General features: G+C 48.4%; 1 protein-coding gene across 1 annotated transcript in view; it reads right to left on the reverse strand.

Moving 5' to 3' along the window:
* The window catches only part of LOC130123112 (potassium voltage-gated channel subfamily KQT member 5-like), a 525,531-nt gene extending 516,717 nt beyond the window's left edge, over positions 1–8,814 (reverse strand). Inside the window, 3 exon segments of the mRNA XM_056292237.1 lie at positions 8,471–8,501; positions 8,504–8,577; positions 8,579–8,814. Of these exon segments, the coding sequence (XP_056148212.1) occupies positions 8,471–8,501; positions 8,504–8,577; positions 8,579–8,814 (341 nt within the window).
* Between the last annotated feature and the right edge of the window lie 2,146 nt (positions 8,815–10,960).

Raw genomic sequence — 10,960 nt, forward strand, 5'->3', positions numbered from 1 at the left:
TTTAATATGTGATGTAATATGAATTTAATATGTGATGTAATGTGAATTTAATGTGTATTTATACAGAGAGAGAGAGACAGAGAGAAATACTGAGAGAGAGAGAGAGAGAGGGGGGGGGGGAGAGTGAGAGACAGAGAGAAATACAGAGAGAGAGAGAGACAGAAAGAGAGAGAAAGAGAGAGAAATACAGAGAGAGAGAGCGAGGGAGAGTGAGAGACAGAGAGAGAGAGACAGAGAGAGAGACAGAGACAGAGAGAGACAGAGAGAGATACAGAGAGAGAGAGAGCGAGGGAGAGTGAGAGACAGAGAGAGAGAGTGGGAGAGCGAGTGAGAGAAATACAGAGAGAGAGAGAGAGCGAGGGAGAGTGAGAGACAGAGAGAGAGAGTGGGAGAGAGAGAGACAGAGAGAGAGAGTGGGAGAAATACAGAGAGAGAGAGAGAGCGAGGGAGAGTGAGAGACAGAGAGAGAGAGTGAGAGAGAGAGACAGAGAGAGAGACTGAGAGAGACAGAGAGAGAGAGAGCGAGGGAGAGTGAGAGACAGAGAGAGAGAGAGACAGAGAGAGAGACTGAGAGAGACAGAGAGAGAGAGCGAGTGAGAGAAATACAGAGAGACTGAGAGAGACAGAGAGAGAGAGCGAGTGAGAGAAATACAGAGAGAGAGACAGAGAGAGACAGAGAGAGAGAGAGACAGAGAGAGAGACTGAGAGAGACAGAGAGAGAGAGCGAGTGAGAGAAATACAGAGAGACATAGAGAGAGAGAGACAGAGAGAGAGACTGAGAGAGACAGAGAGAGAGAGAGCGAGTGAGAGAAATACAGAGAGAGAGAGAGAGAGAGAGAGAGAGAGAGAGAGAGAGAGAGAGAGCGAGGGAGAGAGAGAGAGAGACCTTTGACCTTTAACCAAGCCTTTAATATTCCAATTCTTCAGTCACATCAAGATAACATCAACACAAAAACTCATATACATAGTGGAAAAACACAACAATCTCCATATACAGTAAAAACAAAGGATACACCTTCCCCCTAGTTCCCCTTTTTTCAAAGATTAAGAATAAGCACTTGGTCTTCCACTGTGCACAGCACATCCCCATGTCCCCACATAGAAATAAATCCTTCTAGGTTTGAACTAAGGTTGAAGAACATGAACTCTATTTTCAGCCGAGCAGCCACAAGACCCCTGAACATGAGCATGGCGTCTGTGGACCCTGTGCCTTTCATCTTGTTCCTTCTGCTAAGCCAAATGCTCATTTTCGCCTGTCCTATCAAAAAATTAACCAAGGTGATACGTCTGCACTGTGCTGCCATGTACCTCGGACCAAAGACAAACAGGCTGTCCGCAAGAACCTCTCCTAAACCTCTGAGCCACCGCTGCAGTACAGAGAAAAGAGGGCCCAACCTGGGACATCTAAGCCATATTGCTGTAGGGTTTCCTCATCATTGCAGAAAGAGCAGTGACTCCCTACCCTAGGATCAAAGTGTGCCACATGTCTGTTCGTAGCCACAGCCCCGTGTACCACCCTCCACTGTAGATCCGCAGTGCCTTTCTCAATGGGGGGTTTGTACAAGGACCTCCAGCTGCCCCTGGGGGATGAGCCTGGTGCCCACAAACTCAACCACCTCGACTCCTGCACGCCGGCTAGTGATGCTCTGTTTAGAACCTTTACAGTGACTGCGTACAAGGCCTTCTGTGACGTGCTTGAGAGGTCATGTAGTTCCGGCGTTTTGAAGGACAGAATGGCCCCCTTCACTTCTTCCTGCTCTTCCACTGCCGCACGGACTGACAAAGATGGAAAGACAGGCAGCATAGCTGGCTGATCCTCTCCACACTCTGCTCCTAGTACCTCCCTGAAGAAGCCAGGAAGTGCACTGATCACTTCTCCCAACAATCTCTCCATCAAACGAAGAGATTTGAAGCCAGTCCCTTGGCTCAAAATGCCCGCCGTCTTCCACTGTCCTCTTAATCTGAGACACGCTAATTTCTTAAGTCCAGCTCTTATGAGGGATCTCTGTACACTTGCGGAGCTGAGCATCCTGCAGTGTATCAGTGGGTTATGGAACAGTGGTTCCTCCCCGACACTGCCATAGAGCTGGGAGTAGTCCCTGTTGGTGCGTAAGACCGTTCTCCAAGCGCGGAGAACAGATTGATAGAAGGGTGTTGTCGTGAAATCCATGCCAGCCAGGTCCAGAAAGAACAGGTGCTTGTCATAGTTCAGGTTCATGACCCTCCGAAGCAACACAGATGCTGTTTCACTCCAAAGTCGCTGGTCATGGTATAAAAGGCGCTGCACAGTTTGAAGGCGAAAGACCATGATGCGACTGCGGAGGTCAATCAGGCCCTGGCCTCCTTCCAGCACTGGTAGGAACAGTACAGCAGACTTGGTCCAGTGAAAGCCTCCCCAGAAGAAGTCCACTAGCGTCTTCTGTACTTCCCGTATGAGCGTGTCCGGAGGTTCTAAAACTGTAAACCGGTGCCAGAACATCGAGGCAATCAAGTTGTTAACAATCAAGACTCTCCCCCTATAGGACAACTGAGGCTGGATCCAAGTCCACCTAGACAATCGGGCACTGACCTTCTCGGTTAAACCCTCCCAGTTTTTGCTCAGGAAGCGGTCACTGCCCAGAAAGACACCTAGGCATTTTATCCCGTCTGTATTCCACTGCAGCCCCGCTGGTAATGTCGGCTTTTCTCTATTGTTCCACTCCCCCAGCAAGAGACCCTCGGATTTTGACCAGTTAACCTTTGCAGAGGAAGCTTGTTCGTATAAGGCTAATTTCTGCTTGAGAAATTGTACATCGTTTTGGGTTGTTATGAAAACCGTGACATCATCAGCGTATGCTGATAAGCTAACTGCAGTGGTGATCTTCCCTGAAAAGGTTAGCCCTGGGAGCCCCTGCCTGAGCTGAAATAAAAGTGGTTCAATGGCCAGGGAGTACAGCATCCCAGATAAGGGACAACCCTGTCTGATACCTCTCCTAACAGAGACAGGTCGGCTGAGTCCACCTCCTACCTTCAACAGAACACTGGCTCCGGAATACAACAACTTGATCCAGTTAACAAATTTATCCCCAAAACCAAAACCTTTAAGTGTTTTGAACAGATAGCAATGATCTATCCTGTCAAAAGCCTTCTCTTGATCTAAGGAAAGCAGGCCAACATCCAGCTCCTGGAGCTTAGATATGGCAATAATGTCACGCATCAAAAAAAGATTATCCTTAATTGTACGGTCAGGAACACAGTACGTCTGGCTGTAATGTACAACCGTGTCCATACACTGTTTGAGTCTATTTGAAAAGCATTTTGCAATGATCTTATAGTCAGTACACAACAATGAAACTGGCCTCCAGTTTTTCAGTAGGCCAAGATCTCCCTTTTTTGGTAGCAGTGTCAGGACAGCCCGTCTACAACTCAAAGGTAGAGTTCCAGAGTTCAAACATTCTCTAAAAACATCGTGTAAGTCTCGTCCAATTTGGGTCCAAAACGTCTTTTAGAACTCTGAAGGAAGTCCATCAACTCCAGAGGCTTTGCCACAGCTGAGCTGCTGAACTGCCGCAGACATCTCATCAAAGGAGACGGGGGACTCCAGCGAAGTCACCTGTGTTTCACCCAGCTGAGGCAGTCCCTCCAGTATCTCCCCCACACAGCCAGAGTCACAGGTCTCCGCACTGAACAGGCTGCTGTAGAAGTCTATGGCCAACTTCCTCATCTCTGATGGATCAGTTGTAATTGCCCCACTGGGAAGTTTGAGGTGCATCATCACATTGTTCTTTCTATTTTTCCTCTCAAGTTTAAAGAAAAAAGAAGTTGGAGCATCTATGTCTTTGATGGTGGCAATTCGGGTCCTGATTAAAGTGCCCTTTGCTCTCTCATGTAGGAACCTACCTAAAGCCTTCCTCCTACTTTCCCAAGTGCTGCTGTTGCCATCATGTCCAATAATTACTTCGCCTTCTAATATCCTAATTTCTCTCTCTAATTCATCAAGACAAAGTTTCTCCACACGAGAGTGTGTTGTTTGTATTGCTGACAGAAAATCCTAATTTGTGTTTTTCCTACCTCCCACCATCGAGCTAAGCTCTCAAAATCCCTCCTCCTCAGCCTCCAATGACTCCAGAAGTCAGAGAAGAACTGACAGAAGGCTTTATCCTGCGTTAGCTGCACATCGAAGTGCCAGTGGGAACAGTGTCGAAATTGAACTTGAAAAATCTGCCACTACTAAATGGTGATCTGAAAATCCCACAGGTGATATCGTGGACTTAATCAACCTGTTGTTGTATGTTTGATTAAGGTAAATCCTGTCCAACCTGGCTGCCCTCACACTACCCTCGGCAGGCAGCTTTTACCCATGTGTACTGCCTAGCTGTTGGATTAAGTGTCCTGCAAACATCTGTAAGGTCGTTTTCTGCAACCACAGTGGACAGAAAAGAAGCTGACGGTGGATGGGGCTCTTCTGAGTTTCTGTCAACTGTAGGGTGTGTAGTGCAATTCCAGTCTCCTCCCACCACTATGATGAGCCACTATTAAATTGTTTGAGTTTATCCCTCAGTTTGCTAAACAATCTCAAGCGATCAGTGCCTGTATTATAAGCATACACATTTATAAACACAAAGGGTATTTCTTGGATTGTTGCCTGAACTACCTGGATCCTGCCCTGCTCCACTTCACATGTCAAAACAGTTGTCAAAAGGAGGCGCTGCGAGAAGAGAACAGCTACACCTGCGTTGGTACCATGGCTCAAAAAAGCCTGGCCTGCCCAACTCATTCCCCACTCTATCTCGTTGTCTGCGGAGCTGTGTGTTTCCTGTAGGGGGAGCACATCTATGTTCTTAGCTCTACTCAGCTCAGCTACCACACCTCGCTTAACTCTAATCCCGTCCTCCGTTAATATTTAGACTCCCTACTCGCAAACCGTCCATTAAAAGAGGAGAGAAAAGGAAGGATAAGACAGTGAAACCTTTCCAAGAGAGAAAAACCACCTTTTGTGTGTCACATATATATTTCAGTTTTGTACATGTAAAGAAACCTTCCCTCGCTTTTCTTTCCTGAGTTTCGTCAGAATCTTCTTCAGACGAAACCTCTTCTGTTTACTGAGCTCTCTTCATATCCAGCTGTTTTTCTAATTTTCATAACAGAACTAACAAACCTGTCCACATCCAAGAAGAAATCTGTTACATCCACAGACTGTCTGCCATAGGTTTCGTCAAGGAAATCATTAATCTCTTTCAATGAGTATGACTGCTGATCACCTTGCGACACAATATCAGCAAACTGAGATAGGCCATCATCCTCTAACATGTCCTCATCTTCATTTCCAGCGTTTTCACAGTGTGACTCACCTGCAGGAACCTGACTCTCAGCCTCGGCTGGGTGACTGTCTCCCGCTGGTTCTGTCTGTCCTTCGTCTCTGCTTACATCCGCATCCTGTGCTTCAGTACCACTCAGATTACCGTCATTTACAGTATTGCTGTCCTGCTCAGTTGGTACATTTCCCTCCGTACCAGGTTGCGGATCACCGGTTGCGGTGTCTCCCCGCCGCCTGCTGCGCCGTTTGCGGGCTACCGCCCTCAGCGGCGCCTCCTGGCGGCGGCTCGCCTGTACTGCTGCCCGCTGTGGGCTCCCTGTGCGGGCAGGATGAGCGTTTGTGGCCGACATCGCCGCACTCAAAACACTTCATGCTGCCAGAACTCGCGTACAAAGTGTAGAAGCCGTGTTCGTATTTGACCTTAAATGACACTTGTAGATGTTCTGAGGGGTCATTTAAATACATGAAGGCCTGTCTCCGCAGGAGGTAACACGCTGCAGTCTGGCGTCGCCACAACCCCAGACGGACTGTTCTGAACCCGCCAGCAAACTTCCGACCCAGTTCTTTCTCAATGAGCTCGCTCGGGATACACGGAGGTACGCCTGACACGGTAACACGTGTCGACGGCACAAACAATGGCGAGACGGCTACAAACAGATCGTCCAGCACCAGCCTCTCTCGACCAGCAGGGGGGACTAAACGCTCCTCTCGGAGAAAAGCCACCACGGCTTTGTTCATCCGAGAGCCGTAGGTGATGTTCTCATAGCCGACCTGGTCTCCTGCAGCCAGGAGAACCTGTTCCACACTGTACCGCGAGTCCACCACCACTCTAACCCCGTGTCTGATAGACAGGGGAGGCGAGCCCTCACAGGGGGGGCGCCATACTGCACACCACCAACCTCCCACCAGCTACTCCAGTCACTTCCCAAGCACCAACGACGAAGTAAAATTAAACTTCCCTCACCTCACCATGTAGAGAAGAACAGAAAAGAAAAGTGAAAGCAGTAGAGAACAAGTGAATTAATCCAAAAAAACACGCTCAAGCTCATTCAACGCCCTCACTCACGCTGACGTACCCAACCTTCCCGCATGCAGTGCAGAGAGAGAGAGACAGAGAGAGAGAGACAGAGAGAGAGAGAGAGAGAGAGAGAGAGAGAGAGAGAGAGAGAGAGAGAGAGAGAGAGAGACAGAGAGAGAGACAGAGAGAGACAGAGAGAGAGACAGAGAGAGAGACAGAGAGAGACAGAGAGAGAGAGAGAGAGACAGAGAGAGAGACAGAGAGAGAGACAGAGAGAGAGAGAGACAGAGAGAGAGACAGAGAGAGAGAGAAATACAGAGAGAGAGAGACAGAGAGAGAGAGAGAGAGAGAGAGAGAGAGAGAGAGAGAGAGAGAGAGAGAGAGAGACAGAGACAGAGAGAGAGACAGACAGAGAGAGAGACAGAGAGACAGAGAAATACAGAGAGAGAGAGAGAGAGAGAGAGAGAGAGAGAGAGAGAGAGAGAGAGAGAAGAGAGAGAGAGAGAGAGAGACAGACAGAGAGAGAGACAGAGAGACAGAGAAATACAGAGAGAGAGAGAGAGAGAGAGAGAGAGAGAGAGAGAGAGAGAGAGAGAGAGAGAGAGAGAGAGAGAGGAGAGAGAGAGAGAGAGAGAGAGAGCGAGCGAGGAGGGAGAGAGGGAGAGAGAGAAAGGATTTCGATAGAAAGAGGAAAAAGGAGAAAACAAAGGAAGGAAGGAAGGAAGGAAGACCTGAAGGCCTACAGTGAGTAAAAGACACGCTACCTGGTTGAACAATACAAGGGGTATTTGTATGGGCAGTAAATCAGCTGGTGGGTTCGCTGCTGCCTGCGCGGCACGTGGCGGTCGGGACAGCAGCGAACAGAGACACTCAGCTGGGACAACACGTGTCCTGGTGTCGCTACAAGAGCGGGGCAACAACGTCCCGTACAGACTACTGTCTGGAGTGGCTGGTTATAACGTCCCGTACAGACTACTGTCTGGAGTGGCTGGTTATAACGTCCCGTACAGACTACTGTCTGGAGTGGCTGGTTATAACGTCCCGTACAGACTACTGTCTGGAGTGGCTGGTTATAACGTCCCGTACAGACTACTGTCTGGAGTGACTGGTTATAACGCCCCGTACAGACTACTGTCTGGAGTGGCTGGTTATAACGTCCCGTACAGACTACTGTCTGGAGTGGCTGGTTATAACTTCCGTACAGACTACTGTCTGGAGTGGCTGGTTATAACGTCCCGTACAGACTACTGTCTGGAGTGGCTGGTTATAACGTCCCGTACAGACTACTGTCTGGAGTGGCTGGTTATAACGTCCCGTACAGACTACTGTCTGGAGTGGCTGGTTATAACGTCCCGTACAGACTACTGTCTGGAGTGGCTGGTTATAACGTCCCGTACAAACTACTGTCTGGAGTGACTGGTTACAACGCCCCCGTACAGACTACTGTCTGGAGTGACTGGTTATAACGCCCCGTACAGACTACTGTCTGGAGTGACTGGTTATAACGCCCCGTACAGACTACTGTCTGGAGTGACTGGTTATAACGCCCCGTACAGACTACTGTCTGGAGTGGCTGGTTAACGAAGATGCAGCTCACACCTACGAGTCCCATGAGCTTCTAGACAAACACACGATACTGAATCAATCCAACAGGCTGCAGAACTGTCCTCATTCTAAAGACACAGCTGGAAATAAAGACAGAAATCCAGTCTGCATCTCGCACGCACGCACGCACGCACGCACGCAGACACACACACACACACACACACACACACTCCTGTGTAACGGGAGTTACGCTGCTCCTCGCAGCAACAGCTGACCACACTTGGCAAGCATCTGATACAGAATCGGCACAGCATCTGATACAGAACCCGTGCAGCATCTCATACAGAACCTGCACAGCATCTGATACAGAACCGGCACAGCATCTGATACAGAACCGGCGCAGCATCTGATACAGAACCGGTGCAGCATCTCATACAGAACCTGCACAGCATCTTATACAGAAACGGCGCTGCATCTCATACAGAACCTGAACAGCATCTGATACAGAACCGGCACAGCATCTGATACAGAACCGGCACAGCGTCTTATACAGAACCGGCACAGCATCTTATACAGAACCGGTAAAGCAGATGTGGATTTTAAGTACTCACACAAAAGCGTGGTAGACGAACGCCCATTCCCGGGTCTCTCCAGGACGTTGTAGAGGTAGTTCTGGAGCCGCCGGTAGCGCGCGTTCCTGCGGCCCGCTCTGCGCGCCGTAGCTCAGCGGCTTTCCGAGCAGACTCAGGCGGGCGCCCTGCTTCTGCCTCTCCGCTCCGCCCGCACCTGCCGCCCCGGGCGACAGGAGCCCTTCGCCGATCCGCGTCGCGCTGTCCAGCGTCCTCCGGCCCGACTCCACATCTTTTTGTCCGTAGTGCTGAGCGCGGCTCCCCGGCGATGTCTTAATCCACAGCCCGGTGCCGCCGCTCTCGTCGCCGGTGTGGTTGTGGGGCATGGCACCACCGGCTCCGGCAGGCAGTGCACTGGAAAACCCGCCGAACATTCATTCACAAGTGGAAGGACCAAGGCACTTTGCGCCAAAGTATGTTTGGAGGTGGGGGTGTCTTCAGCGAATGACATAAACTCACTCTCTCTCTCTCACACGCACACGCACACATACACACGCACACATACACACGCGCACACACACACATATATACATACACACGCACACATACACACGCACATACACACACGCGCGCACACACACACACATACATACATACATACATACATACACACGCACACATACACACGCGCGCGCAACTTTGGCCAGCACACTAAGTGCGGTAGCTAGTGTGCTGTCATCTTAACGTCGCTTGACCTGAATGTTTGACATGATTCGGGGTCCTGTCGGGACTCCGCTCCGCCGCGGCTCTTTAGCCATCTGCGCTCGGCGCGGGAAGAGTCGGGGTTATGAAGGAGCGGATCTGTCTATCTCCTGGGCAGACATTTGGCAAGGGGAGGGCACTCCCTCCCTCCCCTCCCTCCCGCACGCCATTCCCCACGCTCCCTCTTTATTTTCCTTCTTGCTGTTACGGCGTGAAGACCGACTGGTGTTGCACCAAAAAAACAAAAAGAAGTCTTGCTTGGGTCTCTGCGCTTCTACAGCCGGACAAGCGCTGCCATCGGTCGCACCGACACGCTGCACTCCGGTTCGTCGGTCGCAGATGTCGGTCTGCCGTCCGCAAATAAAGTGACATGTCAACTGTTGTTCAGCACTTGGCAGAACAGCCTGCTTCTTCTGGACAAACTCGAAGTGTAGCAGCGCTGCGAGCAACGCTCCCGTCCCCACACTGGCACAAAGTTACAGCGCCACGAGCAACGCTCACGTCCCCACACTGGCAACAAAGTTACAGCGCCGCGAGCAACGCTCACGTCCCCACACTGGCAACAAAGTTACAGCGCTGCGAGCAACGCTCACGTCCCCACACTGGCAACAAAGTTACAGCGCCGCGAGCAACACTCACGTCCCCACACTGGCAACAAAGTTACAGCAAACAAAGTTGTCTGCAAACTTTGGAGTAAAACAGGGACATATTTTCAATCACGATCAAAAATGTTTATTTTCGATGTCCGTGAATGTCCTCATTCACCCAGGTCATGGTTATCCAAAGGAGTTGAATCCCGTTGCACTTGATTCAGCTCCTTTGTTTATTTTCGATATACACGCCAACCGGTCGGGCCTTTAATTCACCGATTTCGATAACTGGCTGCTGATTTCTGCTGATCATATCATACGATATGATACGATATGACATGATGTGATGTGATATGATATGATATGATGTGATATGATATGATATGATATGATGATATGATATGATATGATGTGATGTGATGTGATGTGATGTGATGTGATGTGATGTGATGTGATATGATATGACATGATATGATGTGATGTGATATGATATGATATGATGTGATATGATATGATATGATGATATGATATGATGTGATGTGATGTGATGTGATGTGATATGATATGACATGATGTGATGTGATGTGATATGATATGATATGATATGATGTGATGTGATGTGATATGATATGATATGATATGATGTGATACGATATGATATGATATGATGTGATGTGATATGATGTGATATGATGTGATATGATATGATATGATGTGATATATGATGTGATATGATATATGATATGATGTGATATGATGTGATATGATATGATGTGATATGATGTGATATGACATGATATGATATGATATGATGTGATGTGATGTGATGTGATATGATATGATGTGATACGATATGATATGATATAGATGTGATACGATATGATATGATATGATGTGATGTGATATGATGTGATATGATGTGATATGATATGATATGATGTGATATGATATGATATGATATGATGTGATATGATGTGATATGATATGATATGATATGATATGATGTGATATGATATGATATGGTATGATATGATGTGATGTGATATGATGTGACATGATATGATATGATATGATATGATGTGATATGATATGATATGATATATGATATGATGTGATATGATGTGATATGATGTGATGTGATATGATATGATATGATGTGATATGATATGATATGATATGA

Source organism: Lampris incognitus, chromosome 13, assembly GCF_029633865.1.
Source record: "Lampris incognitus isolate fLamInc1 chromosome 13, fLamInc1.hap2, whole genome shotgun sequence".
NCBI classification, from domain to species: domain Eukaryota; kingdom Metazoa; phylum Chordata; class Actinopteri; order Lampriformes; family Lampridae; genus Lampris; species Lampris incognitus.